Source organism: Aotus nancymaae, unplaced genomic scaffold (genome assembly GCF_030222135.1).
Source record: "Aotus nancymaae isolate 86718 unplaced genomic scaffold, 86718_ANA_hifiasm-v0.15.2.pri h1tg000006l, whole genome shotgun sequence".
Classification (NCBI taxonomy): domain Eukaryota; kingdom Metazoa; phylum Chordata; class Mammalia; order Primates; family Aotidae; genus Aotus; species Aotus nancymaae.
The window spans coordinates 17,198,467-17,223,269 of NW_026988417.1; the positions used below are offsets into that span (position 1 = coordinate 17,198,467).

The 24,803-nt window shown below is 35.4% G+C and overlaps 2 protein-coding genes across 14 annotated transcripts in view; both read right to left on the reverse strand.

Annotated features, from left to right (window-relative positions):
* LCORL (ligand dependent nuclear receptor corepressor like) overlaps nucleotides 1–24,803 on the reverse strand; it is a 200,321-nt gene that overhangs the window by 114,377 nt on the left and 61,141 nt on the right. For 10 of the 13 annotated variants that reach the window (XM_064366019.1, XM_012472359.3, XM_012472358.2 and 7 more), the window contains exons 3-4: nucleotides 19,480–19,559; nucleotides 18,424–18,553 (exon numbers count right to left, since the gene is read on the reverse strand). In XM_064366019.1, coding sequence (XP_064222089.1) covers nucleotides 18,424–18,553; nucleotides 19,480–19,559 — 210 coding nt within the window. Of the gene's footprint in view, nucleotides 1–16,758; nucleotides 16,806–16,977; nucleotides 17,064–18,423; nucleotides 18,554–19,479; nucleotides 19,560–24,803 lie in introns of those variants that run through there. The other 3 variants (XM_064366020.1, XM_064366021.1, XM_012472354.3) reach the window with 3 other exon arrangements.
* On the reverse strand, nucleotides 7,564–11,438 carry LOC105730899 (protein NDRG3). Its single transcript, XM_012472362.3, has one exon. It carries the CDS (start codon nucleotides 9,293–9,295, stop codon nucleotides 8,168–8,170), a length of 1,128 nt encoding a protein of 375 aa, XP_012327785.2. The 5' UTR covers nucleotides 9,296–11,438; the 3' UTR covers nucleotides 7,564–8,167.

The following is a 24,803-nucleotide window of genomic DNA, read 5'->3' on the forward strand; positions in this document are numbered from 1 at the left end:
GAGGGATCTAGGTTGCATGCTCCTTATGAGAATCTAACTGATACCTGATGATCTGAGGTAGAACAGTTTTATCCTGACACCATCTCCCTGAAACACCTTGCCTGAGAAAAAATTGTCTTCCATGAAACCTGTCCCCTGTGCCAAAAACACTGGGGACTGCTGATTTGGCAGCTCATTTTGTCTTCAATTTCAACACCTCTGAGATGACAAGAGAATCAAGAGCTCATAAATTGTTCTCCCTACTGAATCTCCACTGTAGCCTACTATAATCAGCAATGTCCTCCTTGAGACTAAACACTCAACACTATACCTTATTCATGTGTTCAGTGATCAGCCATGGTCCCACAACTCAACAAAGTAACTCAATCAGTATCTCATAAATGAAACGACTCTTCACTCTTCAAAGGGAATAAGGACTGCATTAACAATTGAGCAATAAGCTAATCTTTAAAAATTGGTAGCACACAGAAAAACAAAAGTGAGAAAACATTTCTTTATTCTCTCACACTTTACACCAAAAGTTACTAATAGTCGCTGATTTTTCTTCTGGAAGGCTTATGAGCTAGCTGGTTCAAAGGCTGGCAAGAATGAAGACTTACACCTTGCTTACGTTGCTTTCACTTTGGCTTACTATTTCACCACTGAGTATGGACTGCAAAGAGTAAGTACAAAATCAAGGATAAAGTAAGTGAACATGGGCTTCCTGAAATTTCTTTTCGTTCTACAGATTTGGTGGTCTCAATGGTCCATGCAGAATGAGGAATATGCCAGGTCACAGGAATATAAACAACACAGAATCATAGGATCTTTGCCTTTTATAGCATTTTAGGAGGTTTTTTTTGGTGGAGGGAGGTTAAGGGGATACAGCTACATTATCATAAGAATCCATATCATTATCACAAAAGGAAACACACACACAGTGGGATACCATTCAGCCTTAAAGAAGGAAATTCTGTCATTTGCAACAACATGGATGGAACAGGAGAACATTATATGAAGTGCAGTTAGCCACAAAGAAAGATAAATACTTCATGTCTTCACTTATAGGTGAAATCTAAAAGAATCAAATTGAAGAAGCAGAGAGTAGAATAGTAGAATACAAGGAATAGAGAGTAGAATACAAAGGCTGGGGGTAGGCGTAATGGGGAGACAGGGTCAAAGGGTACACCATCTCAAAAGGAATATGGATTTTTTTTTCTTTTTACATTTACTGCACAATGTGGTGAATAGAGTTAAAAATAGAGTACTATACCTTTCAAAATCACTAAGAGAGTAAATCGTCACCACAAAAAAATGTTAGGTATTTGAAGTGATGATGTATGAACTAGCTTGATATTCCAAGTTGTGTTCATAAGTCACTTTGTACCCCATAAATTTATGCAATTTTAAATTGTCAATTTACAATAAAAACATTTTTTTAAAAAGACCAGTAAATGCATTAACTCCCATATCACCATCTGTATAGGCTGCATTCTCACCGAGTAGAACAGATACCCACATGATATCGGTTTTAGTTTCTTATAATCCTTTCTCTTTTTGGTAAAACACATCTAATTTATGTTCATATACAATGTATTACAGGAAATCTAAGAATGAAACTTTAATTTTTGCCTGGAGGTAGTGAAAAGAAAAAACAGGAAACGGATCAGAGAATATAAAACATTTCTTCCTTGAAAGATGATTTAGAGTTTATCAAGCAAAGAGGAAATGGGAAGCAGCAAAAACACTGAAGTACACATAAACATAATTGGATTTTAGTGTTGATACTAAGCAGCAGCAGCAAGTGAAAAGTTTTTTAAGGGAATAATGGCTTTGTTTTAGAAGAAAATGAAAAGATAAATATGTGGAGGGTTATGGTAAAGCCAAGAAACTATGAACACCTGCATGGTCAATTAAATAAACAACATTTTAAGTAAAATCAATGAGACTGAGGGGACCTGGTAGATTCAGTTACTCAACAAGTATTTAGTGTGAAGTTTCTAATCAAGGTAACTGGGAGTATGGGTTATTTATATAAAGAAACTGGGCTATAGAATAGGATTTTAAACTTCTCATTTTTCTGGAGACTAGAATAGGAAACATTCATTACACAAGTTTTGAGCATAAATATATGTGCTAAGTACTAGAAAAAAATGATGAAATAAAAGACAGTATCTGTCCTTAAAGAGTTCATATTTTAATGGAGACAGGAGTGGAAGTCAACAGGAATAACTAAAATTTTCCAGTGTTACACATACTACCTCCTTTGAAATTCTTGTGGGTTGTATCTGGAAGTAGATAACCTAGAAGCAGCCAGGAATATGAACTTGAAAAATCAGGACTAGCAATGCAGATTTTCTATCACTAGGATGTGAGGGCTTGAAGCTTAAGGTTGTCCAGGGAGAATCCATAAAATTCAAAGGAGGCTGAGAATTGAGCCTCAAGAGAAGAATAACATTTAAGGGATGAAACAAAGAATAAGAAAATCTACCTTACTCAACTTATACCTTCTTCCTCATAGGAGAGAAAAAAAAAAAAAAGAAAAGAAAAGAGAAAACAGGAAACAATTTTCATAGGAGTAAAGAGAAATGAAAGAAAATGGTACAGCGAAAGCCAAAGGAAAGAGCATTTCCAAGAAAGAAACGAGTGATCAACAAAGTCAGATACTGTAGGGGCTAAGCAGCCTAAGGGCTGAGAATATGTCCTTGTTTTTGGAAAATGAAGGGGTTTAATGAACATCTGGCTTTGTATATGTACTGTCCAGCAACCAAGTCGTCTAATTTTAGTACCCAACTCCCCCTTTTCCAGGGTTTTAGCTAGCAGGTAGAGAGCACCACAATAAAAAGCATACATACTTCACCTGACAACTCTAGAATCTTGTTTTTTATAAACCCGGTCTGTGTGGGCATATTCATTTTCTACAGTGCTATTCTCATATTTTGACTACATGTACAATCGATGTGGAAGAGGCCAGATCCCTCCTCTCTTTCTCTGCCATAGTGTTGCTAAGGGTGGGCAGACAGATGTTTTAGAATGGGTCAATTAAATGAATCCTCTCAGGACTTGGAAAAACGAACACATTATGGAAGCATAAACCTCAGGTTATGCAGACTTGTTTATTACAATGTGTCCTTGGTTGTGGTTCCTCTGTATTCTCGGGTTTTTTGTTTGCTAACATTGGCCCTCTAGCCTTTAGATAATCGTGAGTACCCTGAATAGTCTCCCAATAACCCCCTTTTTCTTAACATGGGCTAAGTTAGTAACTTTTAATCAAGAACCCCGATACAGGAGCTATCCCTTTTCCTTTGCATTCTTCTACTAAGGAAATTCTGCTCAACTGTTACCTCTATTGTAAAGCCTGTGAACAATATACTTTCTTCTCCTAGCTCTTAATTCAAGTCGAATTATTTGTGCTTCTTATAATTCCATAAAAATCTATTTCTTGGGCCAGGCACAGTGGCTCATACCTGTAATCCCAGCACTTTGGGAAGCCAAGGCAGGCGGATCACCTGAGGTTGGTAGTTCAAGACCAGGCTGACCAACATGGAGAAACCCTGTCTCTACTAAAAATACAAAAATTAGCTGGGTGTGGTGGCATATGCCTATAATCCCAGCTACTCAGGAGGCTGAGGCAGGAGAACTGCTTGAATCTGGAAGGCAGAGGTTGTGGTGAGCTGAGATAGTGCTATTACACTCCAGCCTGGGCAACAACAGTGAAACTCTGTCTCGAAAAAAAAAAATTGTTTGAGTTCTTTGTAGATTCTGGATATTAGCCCTTTGTCAGATGGGTAGACTGCAAAAATTTTCTCCCATTCTGTAGGTTGCCTGTTAACTCTGGTGATAGTTTCTTTTGCTGTGCAGAAGCTCTTTAGTTTAATTAGATTCCACTTGTCTATTCTGGCTGTTGTTGCCATTGCTTTTGTTTTAGTCATGAAATTCTAAGAAAAAAACAACCCCATCAAAAAGTGGGCAAAGGATATGAACAGACACTTCTCAAAAGGAGACATTTATGCAGCCAACAAACATGAAAAAAAGCTCATCATCGCTGGTCATTAGAGAAATGTGGAGAAATAGGAATGCTTTTACACTGTTGGTGGAAGTGTAAATCAGTTCAACCATTGTGGAAGACAGTGTGGCAATACTTCAAAGATCTAGAAATAGAAATACCATTTGACCCAACAATTCCATTACTGGGTATATACCCAAAGGATTATAAATCATTCTATTATAAAGACACATGCACATGTATGTTTACTGCGGCACTGTTCACAATAGCAAAGACTTGGAACCAACCCAAATGCCCATCAAAGATAGACTGGATAAAGAAAATGTGGCACACATACACCATGGAATACTATGCAGCCATAAAAAAGGATGAGTTCATGTCCTTTGCAGGGACATGGATGAAGCTGGAAACCATCATTCTCAGCAAACACAAGAACAGAAAACCAAACATCACATGTTCTCACTCATAAGTGGGAGTTGAACACTGAGAACACATGGACACAGGGAGGGGAACATTATACACCGGGGACTGTTGGAGGGTGGGGGGATTGGGGAGGGACAGCATTAGGAGAAATTCCTAATGTAGACAATGGGGTGATGGATGCAGCAAACAACCATGGCACATGTATAACTATGTAACAAACCTGCATGTTCTGCACATGTACCCCAGAACTTAAAGTGTGTGTGTGTGTGTGTATAAACTATTTCTTAAACTCTCTGCTGTAACCAACCAATCACATTGTATTATAGTGTACCTCAGCTGAAGAAGGCAATGATTCAGTGAAAAAGTTGAGTTTTAAAGAAGTACAGAATGGTTTGAGAAATTTAAGAACTGTATAAACTACATAATTTGAGGATCACAGTTCAGTTAATAGTTTCTGCCAACAGTGAGGCTGTAGCAGCACTCCCCGGTTAATTTGAAAAACTACAGTATTGACAAATGTGTTTAAACCTCTATGCACATTTTCAATCCTGATGAATGAGAACTTTTATGGGGGAAAAACTGCCACCTCAAATTTTTTTTTAGACAAGGAAGAACAATATTAGAATAGCAAGATGTCAAAGACAGCTCAACATCACTTTTTAAGTGCAAAGTGTAAAGACAATATTAAGCTATAACCTTTGTTGGTATACCACTTGAAAAACTGAAGAGCTCTTAAGGTAATGTTAAAGGAAAGTATGCTTGTTTTATGGTGTTCAAATCATAAAGCTTGAGTGTAAAGGTATTCAAGATGTTGTACAGAACCATCCTTTATTATTCATCAAGGAATATATGGGGAAAGAAAATCTTCCAAACAAGGCACTTCTGGTAACAGACCATGCTTATGTACATCTCTTTCTAGTTAATGTTATTTTTGAAGACAATATTTAAATGGACTCTTGCTTTTCAACTGAATGTCATTAATGCAGCCTATAGACAAAGGACATATCACATACTTCAAGCATATTAATTATGAATATCTGATGTGGGATGTTAATACATTTGACATTTCTTTAATGTAGGATTTAAGAAAGAGTTTTCATAAGGTGATACTATCAGCCGATCAAGCTTGGAGGAAATATCACCACAAACAATGAAATGGAGTATGAAATAATCTAGCATATATTTTGCTAACTTCTAGGAGTTAATGGAAATGTTAACTGTAAAGCAAAATGTCTTACACCTTGCTAATGGAGACTGAATTTAATGAAATGGGCAGTAGAAATGTTGAAGTTTATAATTGAAAAAAATCTTTCCACTTGATGTTCATTATTAGTCAGGCAAAGAAAAAGAGTCACAAATACTTGACAATGAATCTTAAAAAAAAAATTAGACTTCACAAATAAAATGTTTGTTGTTACAAGTAAGTTTGATCATGACATGAGAAGACTCATCAAATTAAAAAATGAAACTACAAATAGAGTATTGGGTGATTAGGAGCTAAAAAACTGTAAGTGAAGTAACTTTAAACAGTTTATTCATTCTGAGGAGTTTTTTCATTCAGTTGCTTTGCCTATGGCTCAGCTGATGATTCAGAACTACTTTCATGGATTCAGACAAGGATGAACCTCAGGAATCTATTTCACTACTTCACCAGTTCACTCTGGCTTAACTCACTACCAAACAGAATGGAAGCTAAAGCCCCTATTTCTTTTTTTAACCACCACATTTCACTCAACCAACACTATCATCCATTAATCAGACATTTAAAAAATTGTCTTCTTTATTTTGCTAAGTGCTACTGACAATCATTAATTATCTAACATTATTTCATTATTTGTTTACCCTATAGTACCTGTTCTGGTCAAGTTATTAACTATTTCTTTGTGTGTAAAGAAACACAGACAATCTTTAACACCTCTTCCTGCTTTAAAATGTTACAATTTTAGATTGTTCTTTAGAGGAAAACAAACATTCTATAAAACCGTAGAATGGGAATGGCAACCACCTACCATGTGGCAAATCCATAATTTCTCAAAACTGCTATTAAGTTCTGAAATGTATTTCCCCTAAGATCTCTATAGTTTGCTACAACTTTTTTTATATCTTTGCTCAAATGTCATCTGATTACCATTTATAAAAATGTAATCACCATCTCTATTCTTTGTGTCCTCTTTCCATTTTGTTCCCACAGCATTTTTCTATATTCATATATAATCAGCATGTGAGAGTTTTGGATGTGTATATATACACATTCAACCACAAGTATAATTTACTTGTTTATTATCTGCCTCCTTTCTCTAGCACATAAAGGTCCATGAAGACAGGGATATTTTTTCTTTTGTTCAGTAGAACAGTGCCTGGCATGTAGTAGGAGCTTAGTAAATCTTTGTTGAATTAATGAACTACTCATGGACCAGAAATATGTTTTATAAAGCCAAACATGCTAGTTGTGCTGGGGGGAAAGTCACAAATGGGGAAAAGAAAGAACTAAATTAGTAGCATTCTATAAAAGAACACACAGGTGATAATACAGTTGGTGAGTTCATGAGTTATTCAAGAAAACTGGGAAAAATATCATTAAAAAGGCTTATTTAAGACAATATAATACTAACCAGTCATATAGCATATATTAGTTCTTCTGTTACTTCCACATAAAAGTGTTTCTTCCCATTTAGTACTTAAATATAAAGCATTTTGAACAGTATATATCAACTGCTAGATAATATATTAAATATAGGCTAATTTTACTGACTACCATATTAGAGACAGAGCACACAGAAGCAGCATTACCTAAAGACAGATGGTAATTCAAAACATAGGGTCCCAAAATATAACTACATCTCTTTTGATGATCAGGTCTGCATTCCCACCTACTAAACTTTCTCAAATGAATTAGAATACTCAAAGAAATTATTTAGAAAAACTCCTAACAAATTATATAAAATAAATTTAAAAAAACAGTTTTTCTTCTCAAGAAATTTTTTTTGTAGTTGCTATAATCTATTATCAAATATGTAGAGTTTTAAAAAATTAATTTTTTAAAATTTATTTTACTTTAGGTGCATACTATATCTGGCATTTCTCCCCATGTTATCCCTTCCCACCCTCCCCTCTCCCCCCACCCCCTGTTGTCTCTCCCCTACACCTCCCAACTGTCTCCTGTGTGTGATGCTCATCTCCCTGAGTCCACGTGTTCTTGTTGTTCAACACCCACCTATGAGTGAGAACATATGGTGCTTGGCTTTCTGTTCTTGAGTCAGTTTGCTGAGAATGATGGTTTCCAGATTCATCCAAGTCCCTACAAAGGACACGAACTCATCGTTTTTTATGGCTGTGTACTATTCCATGGTGCATATGTAACCACATTTTCTTTGTCCAGTCTATCACTGATAGGCATTTGGGTTGGTTCCAGGTCTTTGCTATTGTACACAGGGCTGCAATGAACATACGTGTGCATGTGTCTTTATAGAAGAATGATTTATAGTTCTTTGGGTATATACGCAATAGTGGGATTGCTGGGTCAAATGGAATTTCTATTTCTAGATCCTTGAGAAATCGTCACACTGTCTTCCACAATGGTTGAACTAATTTACACTCCCACCGTGTAAGAGTGTTCCTATTTCTCCACATCCTCTCCAGCATCTGTTGTCTCCAGATTTTTTTTTTTTTTTTTTTTTTTTTACTGGATGAAATGTTATATTGTGGAGTGGTCATTTGAAGAAGGATGGACTTGCAATGATCCAGGGGAGGAGCATCTGTTTAGCAGGACACCTCCATGGTCTGGTGTCTGTCCAGGACATCAGGGAACTCACAGGATTCTTGAGTTCCATCTGACTGATTGCTGGTGACAGACCAGCTGAAGGGACTTTCTCCAGAGCCAATGCTACTTGAGGTTGAGTGGGTTCGTGACCGGGCGAGCCAGGTCATGCTGGCAGATGGTATGTAGCCCCTTCCCTGCAAAAAGTACTTGAAGGCCTTGGTGAGCTTCCCAGGCTGAACTACCTGGGGCAGTCCCCCACAGTCTGCCATCTTTAGCAAAGTTGTATTTATAGGGTTCAGGCGGGAATTACATTCGACCACGGCCTCAACTGCAGGCGAACTGTCCCCCACCACGAGTAAAGTAGAACACTTTAATGCTTTTAATTTGTTATCATTTTGGCCCAGTATGGGTCTTTCGGTCTCCAGGTCTCTGCGTCCATTATAGGAATTCAAGAAGAGCTGCAGGTTGTCTTGGTTGATGTCTTGGGCAATATGCATTCTGTAGGTTTGGATCAGGTCCAGGTTGGCCTGTAACTCTTCCTGCCCAAAGTGATGAGCCAAAATAATGTCCACAACATTGGTTGTCAGGCCAGAGAGTTTGGAAGCTGCCCAGTCAATCCAGCCTTTAGCGCAAGGGTCAATATTAATGAGCACAAGGCCTTCCACAAATTCTGGATGATTGAGTGCAAATCTGCTGAGGATGTAAGCCCCGGCTCCAAATCCAATTCCAATGACGCTTTTCAGGCTTAAGTGGGTAAGAACAGGAGGCAGCATTTTGGCCAGCTCATCCATTGTGGGGTACTGATACCCTGTGGGGAAAGAGGGTGCACCTTCCTGCTGGCCTGGAGCATCCACATAACAGACAGCAAAGTGTTGGGTGATCTCTTGCATGTCCTCAAAGTTAAAGAATGCATTGAAACAGGATTTATGGTTGAGGCCAATGTCATGATATGTTAGTACAACTGGTCTGTTTCCTTTGGGTAAGCCTCTTATAGTGACGTGGACCACATCATGAGTTGTTTCTATGTCATGTTCCTGACAGTCAAAGTCCTGGAAGTTTCGTGTACCATTCTTATCATTTAGAAGTGGTTTGATTTCTGTGAGTTGAACATCCTGAAGTTCATCCATGAGGACAGATGAGAGTAGAAGAGTCTCAAGAATAAATCGGTAACTCTGAGGCGTGGGCAACAGCGGTCATCTCCAGATTTTTTAATGATCACCATTCTAACTGGAGTGAGATGATATCTCAGTGTGGTTTTGATTTGCATTTCTCTAATGACCAGTGATGATGAGCATTTTTTCCTATGTTTGTTGGCCTCATATATGTCCTCTTTTGACAAGTGTCTGTTCATATCCTTCGCCCACTTTTGAATGGGGTTGTTTGTTTTTTTCTTGTAAATCTGTTTTAGTTCTTTGTAGATTCTGGATATTAGCCCTTTGTTAGATGGGTAGATTGCAAAAATTGTTTCCCATTCTGTTGGTTGCCGATTAGCTCTAATGATGGTTTCTTTTGCTGTACAGAAGCTCTGGAGTTTAATTGGATCCCATTTGTCTATCCTGGCTTTTACTGCCATTGCTTTTGGTGTTTTAGTCATGAAGTCCTTGTCTATGCCTATGTCCTGGATAGTTTTGCCTACGTTTTCTTCAAGTGTTTTTATGGTGTTAGGTTTTATGTTTAAATCTTTGATTCATCTGGAGTTAATTTTAGTGTAAGGTGACAGGTAGGGGTCCAGTTTCTGCTTTCTGCACATTGCTAGCCAGTTTTCCCAACATCATTTATTAAACATGGAGTCCTTTCCCCACTGCTTGTTTTTGCTAGGTTTGTCAACGCCTGCATCTGTTCCCCTCAAATTTAAACATTTATTCCAAAGGTTATTAGGGATGTAAAAAAGCACTGAAAGAATAATGACTAAACATTTCTGAAAGGAATTTAGAATCACTTATATTTTCAGTATGTTTGGCTGATCCCTAGAACATCTCAGAATATTAGCACTTACTTGTCACCTGCCAGGACTCACTCATGTTTGTCTAAAGGTCTAACATACTGCAGTTGAGTTACATTTTTTAAAAACCAAAGGCCATCATGATTTTAAAGCATTGCTTTTGATTCTGAAAACATTTCTTTTCTAAAAGGTTTAAATGCACTCAATTAACTTATTGAGTGTTAATGTTGACAGGTACTATTCTAGGTGCTAGGGATAACACAAAATCCCTGCCTATATTCTTCTTATATTCCAGAAGCAGTGGTAGATAAACAGATTTTAAGAGGAGTCAGGGAGACTTTAAAAAAAATAACAGGAAAGAGTGACTGAGATGAATTTTCAATAGGGTGGTCAGGGCAGCACATCATCAGCAGAGGGGCAATATTTGATGACATGAAGAAATTGGCAATATGCACTGGTAGAAACAGGATTCCAGACAGAGATAACAGCAAGTATAAAGATCCTGAGAAGAGAATATGGTTAGCACATTTGAGGAAAGCAAAAAGCCAGTAAGTATTCAAGAGAATGAGCAACAAGATGTGGTCAAGGAGGAGGCAGAACTAGACCACATAGAGTCCTTGAGAGATTTTATTCTAAATGACATGTAAAGCCACTAGATGTTTTCGAATGGAGGAATAATGATCTGGTTGATGCTTGAGAAACATCCTTTTTCTTTTTGTAAAGAAAGCTCAATTGTTAAGAAGGGGGAGAAGTAGAAACAAAAGGACCAGTTAGAAGGCTCTTTAGTAGCATAACCACACCGGATAGGCCTTAGATTAGGGTAGTAGCAATGGAAATGATGAGACATGGTCAGATTTAGAATTGATTTGAGGGTAGAGACTTGATAATAGGTTTCACGTGGGGCTATAAAAGATACTGAGACATCAAAGAAGGCTCCTCCTGTCCTTTTGGCCTGACCAACTGAGTCATGAGTGATACCTTTCACAAAGATGGAAAAAGCTGGGGAAGGGGAATAGATTAAAATAAAGTTTTGGTCAGGTCATTGTGGGATGCCTATTAGCCATTGTAGTGAAGAATGTCAACTAGGTAGTTAGATATAAGAGTTGGTAAAGTAGAAGGAAAGTTTAGGATTAGGCTGAATATGTAATTATCATCAGCACACACATGACAATTAAAGTCATAGGACTGAATGAGGTCTCATCAAGTGAGTGGATGTGAATCATGAAGAGAAAACAGCTGAGGACTAACTCTTAGGGTTCTTTAACATTTAAAGGTCAAAAAGAAGAAAACCAGTAAGAATCATGTGAAAGAAGCAATTTGTGAGAAAGGCAAAAAAAAAAAAAAAAAAAAAAAAAAAAAATCCAAAGGGTATAATTTTCCAGAAACCAAGAAAATGATCTGCTCTATCAAATGATGCTGAAAGGCTGAGATGAGAACTGGCTGGCATTCCTTTGAATAGGACAAGATGTAATTATCAGTGAAATTGATAAAACAAGTTTAGTGGAGTCATAGGAAAGAAACTCTAACTAGGATGTATTGAAAAGAGAAGGGAAGGTGGAAAATGGAGATGGCAAAAGTATGGACAATAACAAATATTATTACTAAATATCTACTGCATGCTAGTCCTTGAAATATATTAGTTAACAAAAATTCAATTACTCATAGTGTTTATATTCTAGCAGAAGTCAACAGATAACAAACAATAAATAAAATAAGTAGAGCATACAGTATAATAGAAGGTGATTCTGCTACAAAAAGGAAGGAGAATTTTTAGTTGGTGGAGGTTTGAGGAGAGAGAGATAAGATAACCACCTATAAGACAGCAAATGGACTAGATAAAGGAGACTCAGAAAAACAGCATCACTGGATGTTTTCCTCTTGTCATGTTCAGCTATTCCAGAGTAAGTGTGTAATAAATGAGAACTGAATTAAAACACAGAAAAGGTTCTGAGTGTCAAATATGACAAAGGCAAAGAGAGGAAGAAAGGGAGTTAAGATTTTATATGAAAAATGATCACAATTTTCAAGCACAGTATGTGAGCTGAATACTGAGAGAAGTGAAATCATGAGGAGATAAACAGTGAAAGTGGTGTGGTCTACAGATTGAAGGCTGCAATGAGGTAAAAGAAAAAAAAATTAATACTTGCACAAATAATCCCATTAAAAAGTGAGCAAATGACTTCAAAAGACATTTCTCAAAACAAAGCACAAAAATGGACAACAGGCATATGAAAAAAATGTTCACCATCACTAACATCAGGGAAATAAATGCAATTCAAAACCACCATGAGACATCACTTTACCCCAGTTAGGCTGGGTATTATGAAAAAGACAAATAATAACAAATGCTGGCTTATATGTAAAGGAAAGGGAACTAACTGTTTTACAGTCTGTGGGAGTGTACATTGTATAGCCATTATAGAAAACAGTAGGGAGGTTTCTCAAAATCTACAAATAGAACCACCATAAAATCCAGCAACCCTACTACTGGGTATCTACTCAGAGGAAAAGAAATCAGTATATCAAAGAAAAGGAAATCAGTATATCAAAGAAAGGAAATCAGTATATCATGTATCCCCAGGTTTATTGGAGTACTAGTCACAATAGTCTTGAATTCAACCTAAGTGTCCACAAATGGATAAAGAAAATGTGGTATATCTACATAATGGAATACTATTCAGCCATAAAAAGAATAAAAGCATGCCATTTGCAGCAAAATGGATGGAACTGGAAGGCCATTTGCTAAATGAAATCAGCGAGGCACAAAAAGACAAATATCACACATTTTCATTCATATGTGGGAGCTTAAGAAAACACTGACCTCATGGAGGTAGAGAGTAAAATGATATTTACCACAGGCTGGGAAGCGTGGTGGAGAGGGGATGAAGAGGTTGGGTACAAATGTACAGTTAGATAGAAGGAATAAGTTTTAGTGTTTGGTGGCATAGTAGGGTGATTACAGTTAATAACAATATATTGTATTTTTCAAAATAGCTAGAAGCAAAGATGTGAAATGTTCTCAACACAAAAACGGTAACTATTTGAGGTGATGGATATTTGGTTATTACACATTGTATGCATGTATCAAAATATCGCATGTATCTTGTAAATGTGTATAATCTGCACGACCAGTACATGTACCCCAGAACTTTAAGTATAATTAAAAAAAAAAATACTGGAATGAGAGTATTGGGATAAGATGGTAGTCAGAAAAAGGGATAGGTAAAATTGGGTTTAGGAGGTGACAAAGGTGTAAGAATACGGGAAAAAGTGGCTAGAGTAAACAAAGGAAAAAAGAGCATTGGAAACGAAGAGATCAAGTAACTAAGCGGCCAGGGTGTTAGATGTATCAGCTACACAGATTTTGAAGTCAACATGAGCTATGATGGGAATAGTATTTGGGAGGAAGAAAGTAAAAAGCCATGTAGAGATGATAATGCAGATGGAATACTTTAATGTCATGTGCTTCAAAGAAGGTCATGTTTTTGAGCAAGTGGGGCAGATACAAAGATGTTGCAAGTTGCCTGCCAGTTGCCTCATGTTATATAAAGTAATGAATTAAAAACAATCAGCAGGTAAGAAGCTACAAAAGCATGCTTTATGAACACATAGGTTTCCATTACAGCAATAAAGAAAGAGGAACACTTAGAGAAGAGACTGAGGAATTCTGCTGATGAAAAGACCAAAGTTCCAGAAGACATAGTAGGAAGAATTTGGGTGCTTGTAAAGGGGTAGGAGACTGGAAAGAATTAGGGAATTAAAAAGTCAAAGGAAGATGAGAATCTGGGTAATGATGGATGACCTGGTAGATCTCCCTTAATTCCTTCTATGGATGGAATTGCAACTAAAAGTGAGATTTTTATCAGAAACATAGAAAGTCTTCAATCCAGTTCTAATTTCGAGTGTGTTCTTCGAATCTGTTTACTTATAAGTACCTAGTAAGAAAAGAAGAAAAAGTACCTAGTAAGGGTACTTTTTCTTACAAGTACCTAGTAAGAAAAGAAGAAAAATCTTTTAAGTACCTAGTAAGAAAAGTACCTTGTAATCTTTTAAGTACCTAGTAAGAAAAGAAGAAAAATCAAAAATCTTTTTTGTTTACTTACAAGTACCTAGTAAGAAAAGAAGAAAAATCTTTTCATGAACACCTCTGAATGCAGCTCATAATGGTATATGAGTTATTTTATGGCACTTAAAATTCCCTGAGTTCCAAAAAGGGCAACACATAGAAGAGATATTCAAAGTATGACCACAATGACATCACAAACTAACACTTATACGAGAAACATTTAAGGCCTGAATGAATCATGTTAAATTTACATAGTCAATCAAGGATGTCTGCATTTAGAGAAAAGCAATCTAAAGGATTAACACTACCTGTTTTAAAGAAATCAATTACTTTATCATCAGTCATAACCCAACTGATTAGTGAACCATACTAGTTTTTATATCCTGCTATAGTATAAAACAAAAAAATTAACAGTTTGAAAGAAAAAGGGCCTGTGTTCCCAAAAAGCATGGAAAACCAATATAAAACTTGGCTATCAATTAATTTAAGGGAAAAGAGTTCATTAATAGGAGCTTTCAACTAACGGCATCAAATCCATCAAGAAGGTCAAATCCATCAAGAAGGTCTTCAGAAAAAAAAAACACAGAATTGTGGGTACATGAATGCTAAGCATATGTGGGCATTAAAAGAAAGCAGGAAAAACATATTACATTTTGATAAAGGATGGCTTTGTTTTATTATATAGATAGCAGTATGATTTGCTGAGCTACTATGTACATATCATCTGTCCAATTTAGTCAAGTCCAGCAGCCTTCATTTTAAAAACAAAAGATGAGACATTTTCCTGAATCATAAGCCAGTGACACAAACATTTCAGGTGATTAGAGAATCTGCAGCTAAAGGCCAAAATAACTCAGTTTACATTTTATAAGGATACCTGTGAACAAGCCATTTTACATCTATATGCCTACATTTATCAACATTCCAAACAAACTGATATTCAAACTATACACAGTAATACTTTAAGTACAAAGCAGAGAAAGGTAAACTATATGTACATACAAAATAATTTACTTCTTCAAAACAGAAGAAATGACGTACTAACACTACTGAATATTTAGAGAAACTGAAAGATATCTAGGTTTAGTACTCATTTATTCACCAAAGAAATATTAACTCAGGACCTAAGATGCAGGTACTGTCTTAGTTGCTGAGATTCTGCAAGAAACAAAACAAAGTCCCTGTTACGGAGATTTGACTCTATTCTAGCACTCTAGTTAATTTTAGAGTTAACGTCTAGAAGGAATTCAATTTTTAAACATTTCTAAAGTAAAGAATATACAAAACTAGTTAAAAGTTTACCTATGTCCTAGAACATCCTCCTCTTTGCATTCAACTTATTCAACCCTGAAAGAGTAGTTTTGACTAGCTTCTAAATACAATGAATTGCCTGAGCTGAAACTAAGTAATAAGCTTCCACCATTCTTGAGAAGGTTTAATGACAGGGGCATTCCTACAACCTACCTATTATTAAGCACTGTAAGGGATTAATCACTGAAATTGTTCAGAAGCCTTATGAAGAAAAAATAGAAACCTATGAGAAATACAGAGTATTCCTCATAGTTACTCTCTAGCCTGCTTAATTCAAATAAAATAATTCTAATCCTAGTCTGCTAACTAGCAGAGAATGGGAAGTGTTTTCTACCTAGTACTTAAAAGAATCTAGGTGCTCCTCACACAGAACACTGTTCATTTTTTGAACTTCTTCTGGATGGCTCAAATGTTCATAACACAGAACTAAAAATCATGTTATATAACTTCTCTGAGCTCCATTGTTCCTATCTGTTAAACAGCACCTACCTCTTAATATTGTTTTGGCATTAAATGAGATAGAGCATTAAAAAGGTTTAGTGCTCAATCATAACTGATGATACCAATCAACATCATTATCCCAGGTAGTGATATTCTCAATAATAATAGGTTATATTTATCATTAGCACCATCTCAAAAAGCGTAAGTTGGGAAAGACAGTAAGTTCGTTACCATAAGAATATTAAAAGATTTATGTTTTAGCAAGATGATCAACATGCATATGTTCCTTAAACTAAGCAAAAGATTTAAAGTATCAGGAATATTAATGCCACCCATATCCATAAGCCCTAAAAATGACTGCATTTGGGATATTTTCAGGGAAAAAAATCTGCACTAAAAAGATATTTTAACAACGTGTTATATGCTACTCCAAAGACTCAGAAATATTTCCTGCCTTTAAAATCATACTTCTTGCCTTTTACTTCAAAGTAGAGTTAATAGTAGAACTCAAATGGCAAACTAATAAAAGAGTTAAGACCATTTAAAATATATTGTTATTATATTTGAGCTCCATCTTGGTCAGACCATTTGGAAATCTCTAAAATTATTTTACTGAAAGCAAATAAAAAAAGCCCAAGTAAACAAGTAGAAAAACGTTTATGGCTAATTAAATCTGGAAAGTGATGATGAACTACAAATACGGAAGTTAACAAAGGCCTAAAACAAAGCAAAAACACTAGGAAGAATCTTTAATTTAAAAACTCTGCAGTGTTTCAAAAGATGTTGAAATCCAGAAACGGAGAGGTCACTAAATATCCAAGAACACTCACCCAACCATTGGTAGGAGACCTCTTGGAGACCCAGATGCTTGAATCAGCTGAAATAGTACCAAGTTTTTACTGATTACTCTTAATAGGGCAACGGAGCATAGGCTAACTCCATACTATCAAAAATTAAAGGCTATTACTATTAATTCTAGTTATTACCATTACAAATGACTCAAAGGAAATGGAGACTGAGTAATGAGTTCCAAGGTAAATGAAACTTACTGTGTGTATGTGTGTAAATGTGTATATTTCTTCCAGTTCCTTTAGTGATACAAGTCTGATAACATAATTCTTCCTGTAAGTGAATACTAACAGAATAAAATTTTCTAAATTAATTATAAAATCCTTTTTCTAAAATAATTATAAAATAAGTTACAAAATCCTTAAAGAAAGCATGTAAAATTACTGTTTTAAAGAGATGGGGTCTTGTTGCCCAGGAGGCTGGCCTTGAATAACTGGGCTGAAGCAATTCTCTCACCTCAGCCTACCTATTAGCTGGGACTATAGGCATGTGCCACTGTACCTGGCTATAAAACATTTTTAACACTGTACTAAAAATTTTGAAAAAAGAATTTGATTTTTAAAGATAATGCACATTTCTCAACAGTAACACATAGGAAAAGATTTTCCATCCCTTGCTCTTAAAAATAATAGTTCTTAATTTTAGGCCTTTAAATTATACAATGACTCTTCTAATAAGACAATTTCCATATTTCAACATATAGAAGAACTTAAAACACTTAAGACTAAACAAAACTCTTACCAAAGGCAAGTACTATTTTAAACATTATTGATTTAAACACGAAAGTTATCAATTTAGTAGAAAAATATCTGGTGACATCTCATTGAAAAAAGGAGTAAAATAAGGTCAACAAGTAGATGATGACAATATGGTAATGTTTTCTCAATCCCAAAGCTGAGAGAGAGGATAATCCCCCAACCTAAACACACACCATAACTTACTGCAAAGGTCCAGGTGGTAAAAATAAGACACTCTATTACTGTGGGAACAGCCAAGAACAAAACATGACAGGTTCTACATTTCTATAATTCTCCCAAGTAACGAAAATATAAAAACTAATTCTGCTTGATACGTGTGTGTCAAGTAAGGCAACAAGTAAAACAAGAGCTATTTGGTTTGAGTAGTTTAGAGAGATAAGAAGCAAAAAAGAACATAGATTTTTTAATGTCTACTAAGAAAATTCAAGCTACCAAACAAATACTGAAATAGCAAGTCAGCAAATATATTCCAACCAAGCTGATAAGTGATTTAACCATTACATTAACAGGTATAGCTCTGCAATATAATATTATATATCTATAACTTATTGAACATCAAAGAAATTTTGAAGTGTTCAGAACAGCAATAGGAAGACCAGAAGCATAAGAAAAATTTTTAAAGGTGCCTATAGTAGATGAGGAAAATGTGAGATAAAGTCAGAGAGATATCTGAATATAGAATGCTGAACAGGAATGCCTAATACAAGGCTAGGATAATGATTGAGACTCTTACTCTCCCTAAAAATATAAAGAAAAATTAAGAATAAAGAAAGAAGTAATAAAGAATGAAGTAGAGAGGTTGACATATAAAATACTTTTGTGTAAACAAAATTCAAACATTTTATATCTCTACTGCAAATTTCAAATGAGAAAGCATACCAATATTACCTTTCTTTCGAAAGAGTGCATTTAGGTAATTTTCTGCTTGGCATTCAATCTTATCAGTGTTGGACTGGCCCTGAGATGATAGCTCCTCTGTTGGTGTTGACTGTGAAGAATCAAGAGATGGTATACAATCCTAAAAGTACAAGAAAACAACAACATACAAAATCATTTTTTAAGTCAAACATGGAATTCCATTAAAAATGACAAAAAAAATAATGCTCTAAATGCTCATTTGTTCTACCCTTTAAATTATATCAAATTAGATAAAGGGAACAAAAAATTCAGAATAAGAGTCAGGAAAAAAGAAGTAGCTATGATAGAGGGTCAAAATAACCTATTCCGCAGCAAAACTATAGTAAAAAAAAAAAGAGCATATAAAACATACTGGTGAATAAATTCACTATATTGGCATTCCAGTAATGTAATCCTATAAGAGAGTTTTAACAACAAAGCAGATGTGTTTACCCACTAATCTGATCAAAATCAGTACAGGTTCTTAAGTTCTCATTTCTTCTCAGCCCTTATCACAATGGTAGAAAAGAAATCAGGATTTCTCACCACACAAGAAGATGCTGGTTGTATAGTTTATGCCCCGTATACAGTAGACACTTACATATTTCATCACTTATACAGGAGATAATTATGATATCCAAAAGACTTCCAGAGTAAGTGAAAGGCTAAAACTAGAACATTATTCCCCTACTATTAATTTCTAAGAAATCAGATTGTAGAGTGGTCTCAGACCAAAGTAGGCCTTCAAGCTTACCCCTCTATACCTAAATATAAAATAGACCTGAAATAAACTTCATGAGTCAAAGAATGATAAGAAAGAAATGTGAAGTAAATAAGTAAAAAAAGATGAGATTTCTAGGATTTTCAGCTGCAAGTTAAGCTAAATGTTAGACTTCTAATGTAAGACTTTAAAATATTTTCGTTTACCAAAATCAAATATTTAAACTTCCACTGTGAGTCACAACTTTTCAAAACAAATTAAGATTTTAAAAAAACTGTTACAATTTTGCATTAGTTTAAAGATAATTTCATAGCACTAAAACTTACACTGACTGCTTCTCTCTGTAGGTTACAAAATGAACATTTTTCATCCATAGACCAGTCAGTCAGCTCTTCTGGTTCACAGTCTTTAAAAGAGGGAAAAAATTCATTAAACATGCTAACTTTATTAAAACAAATAAAATTACCACTCTCCACAGCAATGGCTCAAATAATACTAAATTTTTAAAAACTAACTACTAACCGTAAGGGAAGAAGAACTAACTTTAAAATGAAACTCAGGCCATCTAGAAATAATAAACAGAAAAGGCTGTAAGGAGAGTAATATGCACTATTATAGGACAAAACAGCAAGAACAATGAGCTGGTTATAAATTAACAATTTTCCAACAATAGGGTTTTAAGTATCATCTAACTTTCTGAAAGATTAGACTTATCGTTGTGCTTCAACTTTATTTTTGCTATGAAAGAAATCAGAACAAAGGGAGAGATATGTGGAGGAAATAAATTTTGCACACCAGGAAAGACAACATAAAATAGAGAAAGAAAAGAAAGCACCAGAAAAGCCCACAGATTTCAGAACATGGAATGATGCCCAAGAAAACAAGTAAAACTCCATATCTCAAAAGTCAGAACAGATTTTTATCATATTGTTTAAAGGCTCTGTTGCAAGAGTTAGAGTAAAAATTAGGTAAACAAATAAGGTATATTATTTAATATAAAATATGGAATTTTTTTTTCCAGAAGAATATTCCTTATAATCCAACCTATCTACATAAACTTGGACACAGCAGGTAATAGCAACTAAGATGCAATATAGGGTAATAGAAAAATAACTGGATTTGAAGTCTCTGAAAATGTGGAGTGGAATCCCACTTACTAACCTTTGTAAGCCACAAAGTTGTTTGAATTACCTCACATGCAAATAAGGATCACATCATCTAACTTATTTATGGATTAAATGAAAAAATGTAAAAATACTTTATAAACTATGAAACACCATAAAAAGGCCAGTTATAAACAAGATAGAATTACCAGTCACTATTACTTTTTCTTTTTTGTTAATTGTACTTTAGGTTCTGGGGTACATGTGCAGATCATGCAGGATTGTTGCATAGGTACACACATGGCAATGTGGTTTGCTGCCTCCACACCCCCGTCACCTACATCTGGCATTTCTCCTCATGTTATCCCTCCTTGACCTCCCCATCCCCCCGCTGTCCCTCCCTTGGCCCCTCAAGCAGACCCCAATGTGTGATGCTCCCCTCCCTGTTTCCCTGTGTTCTCATTGTTCAACACCCACCTATGAGTGAGAACATGTGGTGTTTGATTTTCTGTTCTTGTGTCAGTTTGCTGAGAATACCAGTCATTATTTTTTTAATCTTATTATCATTGTCCATGTATTTAATAAGATCAGTTTGCAGAAATATTTTTTTTTGTCTTGAGAAGGAGTCTCACTCTGTTACCCAGGCTGGAGTGCAATGGTGCAATCTTGGCTCACTGCAACCTCCACCTCCCGGGTTCAAGTGATTCTCCTGCTTCAGCCTCCAAAGTAGCTGGGACTACAGGTGCCCACCACCACGCCCAGCTAGTTTCTTTTGTGTTTTTAGTAGAGTCAGGATTTCACTATGTTGGCCACCTCACACAAAATTTAACTCCAGATGGATTAAAGTTTTAAACATAAGACCTAACACCATAAAAACCCTAGAAGTAAACCTAGGCAATACCATTCAGGACATAGGCATAGGCAAGGACTTCATGACTAAAACACCAAAAGCACTGTCAACAAAAGCCAAAATAGACAAATGGGATGTAATTAAACTCCAGAGCTTCTGCACAGCAAAAAAACCAATCATTGGAGTGAACCAACAACCAACAGAATGGGAAAAAATTTTTGCAAGCTATCCAGAATCTACAAATAACTAAAACAGATTTACAAGAAAACAAACAAACAAACCCATTCAAAAGTAGACAGGATATGAAAAGACATTTTTCAAAAGAAGACATATATAAGGCCAACAAACATATGAAAAAATGCTCATCATCAATGGTCATTAGAGAAATGCAAATCAAAACCACACCCTGAGATACCATCTCATGACAGTTAGAATGGCAATCATTAAAAAATCTAGAGACAACAGATGCTGGAGAGGATGTGGAGAAATAGGAATGCTTTTACACTGTTTGTGGGAGTGTAAATTAGTTCAACCATTGTGGAAGACAGTGTGGTGATTCCTCAAGGATCTACAAATAGAAATACCATTTGACCCAGCAATCCCATTACTGGGTATATACCCAAAGGATTATAAATCGTTCTATTATAAAGACACATGCACACATATGTTCACTGCGGCACTGTTTACAATAGCAAAGACCTAGAACACAACCCAAATGCCCATCAATGATAGACTAAAGAAAATGTGGCACATATACACTATGGAATATGATGCAGCCATAAAAAAGGATGAGTTCATGTCCTTTGTAGGGACATGGATGAATCTGAAAACCATCATTCTCAGTAAACTGACACAAGAACAGAAAAACAAACACTGCATGTTCTCATTCATAGTTGGGTGTTGAACAATGAGAACACACAGATACAGGGAGGGGAACATCACACACTGGGGTCTGTTGGGGGTGAGGGGCAAGGGAAGGGATAGTGGGGGGTGGGGAGGTTAGGGAGGGATAACATTGGGAGAAATGACAGATGTAAGTAACAGGGGGATGGAGGCAGCAAACACCATTGCATGTGTGTATCTATGCAACAATCTTGCAAGATCTGCACATGTACTCCAGAACTTAAAACTATAATAAAAAACCCAAAAATTTTAATTAAGAAAACTGGTCCCTTTCTGTAATGACCTGACAAACCGGAAAGTCTGAACAATCTATACAATTAAAAACCCATCTCCTATAGAACTGTAGCTATATAGGCTTACGCTGGTTTCAAACTTTCACCCCCTCACTAGGACAGAATCACCATACAACATAAGAGGAACTTGGGACCTAATGCTTACTCGAATATGTTATTCCCCACTCACAGCCTGCAGTCCAGCTGAACCAGATCACCCATAAGCATGCAAAAGATTTTAGAATTGTTTGTTTTGGAAATATTGTGCTAAAAACATGATTCATATGCCAAGCATAACATAATTTTGATAGGTCAAGGAAATCTTACTGCCTTTTCTTTTTTAATCAGTGCCTCATTAAAGAATTTTTGGAAAATAGCTTATAGACTTGGGGAAGGGGTATTTTTGAAAAATAGTTGTTAAGGATTCATAAAGTTTCAGTGATAAATATGCTGAATCAAGGGCCAACAATTTTAGATTAATTAAGACAATTGCCAATTGTAAGATAATATCAAGGCATGCTGAGATTGTCACTCATTTGTTATTTTAGGAGTTCTTCGAGAAAATGTTAATTACAACAAATGCCTACACAGTCAAATAAATGGCATTCAATAATCAATTGAATATAAAGACCATTAAATTTTTCTGAGTTCAAAATGTATAGCTTTACTTACAATTACTCTTTCTATATTACTTTTGATTTTGAAACCAAACAAATGATGTTTGGTGGAATAAATTTTTCTATATAGGAAAATAGCTTTTGAAAAATCAACTCTAGGTTAGATTTCTACTCTTTCCAAGTTATGTTTCATGTCATTAAAAATTAAATAAATGCTGAAAAACATTCATTTTATCTCAAACAAAATCCGACAATGAATACGATATTCATTTCTAAAAGACGTTATCTCTGTTTTTGAAACTCTGATGCATAAACTCAAGGTTAAATTATGTATCTTAGAAAAATAGCTTTATTAGTAAAAGGTGATGTCATAACGAAAACTAACAATAAATGAACGACAAAGATCAACCTTTCCACCATGGCTACATACTCTTATAGTTAAAATCTGGTTTGAATCATTTTATCTAATCCAGAATTTGAAATCAGAGAACCCTGATACTGAACCATGGGCTTTTCTACATACTCATGTGGCCTCAGTCAGGCAAGTTAACTTCTCTGAGTTTCAGATTCTTTGTTTGAAAAAGAGAATAATAATTGCATGTTAAGCCTGTAGTAAAAACTAAAGCATGTGTTAAACATCCTCAATAAATGTTATTTTCATTTTCTTCTAAGTAATCTCATTATTAATAATTTGAGTGTTTTTATGCTTTTTGTACCCTTTATACATAGGCTACATACTAGTGACAAAGTTCAGTGAAAAATGAAAATGAAGAATACTGAGACAGATTTTTCATGAAGATCATGAAACACGCGTTATAACTGTGTTGGTTTGAGGGAAAAGATACTGATCAGTAGGCAATACAACTAAAAAATAATTTTTCATTATGAAATTACATATTAATTATATTGAAAAGTACAAAGGAGAAAAGAAAAATTATTCATAATCTCATTATCCGAAGACAATGACTAACATTTTGCTATAGATCCTTCTAGTTTATATTTTGTGCCACTTAAAAAACTAGGATCAGCTGGTTCTGTGGGGAAAAAAACCTCAGTAAAATAATAAACCTCTAGCCATGCTTGGCTAGCCACTCAAGAAAAAAAGGGAAAACACAAATTTTTAATATTGGAAATGAAAGACTGGCCATCACATTGATCCTATGGACATTAAAAGGATAATAAATATTATGAACAACATCATGCTCACAAATTTGATAACTTTAAATAAAACGGACCAATTCCTCAGAAGACATAATCTACTTACACAAGGTAAGACAGATAACCTCAACAGCCCTATATCTATTAAATAAATTAATAATTAAAAACCTTCTGAAATAGAAAGCACCAACCCGGATGATTTCTATACCATCTGTCTCTAAAAATAGCAGCAGGGGAAACATTTCTTCACTTATCCTAAGAATCCATCACTGCCTAAATATCAAAATCTGTCTGAATAGACACATCACCCAGAAGATATATAGTGGCAGCTAAGCCTATGAAAAGATGCTGAATATCATGTCATTAGGGAACTGCAAATTAAGGCAATGAAATATCACTATATACCAGTTAGAATGGTTAAAATCCAAAACACTGACATCAAATACTGGTGAGGATATGGAGTAACAGGAACTTTCATTCACTGCTGGTGGGAATGCAAAATGGTACAGCCACCATTGAAGACAGCCTTACAGTTTCTTGCAAAACTAAACACAGTCCATCAGTGAAGCTCCCAAATGTTTACCCAAATGTTTACCCAAATGAGTTGAAAAATTTTGTTCACAAAAAAATTTGCCTGTGTTTATAGCAGCCTTATTCCTAATAGTCAAATACTGAAAGTGAGCAAGACGTGTTTCAATAGGTGAATGAATAAGCAAACTGTGGGGTACATCTATACAAGGCAGTATT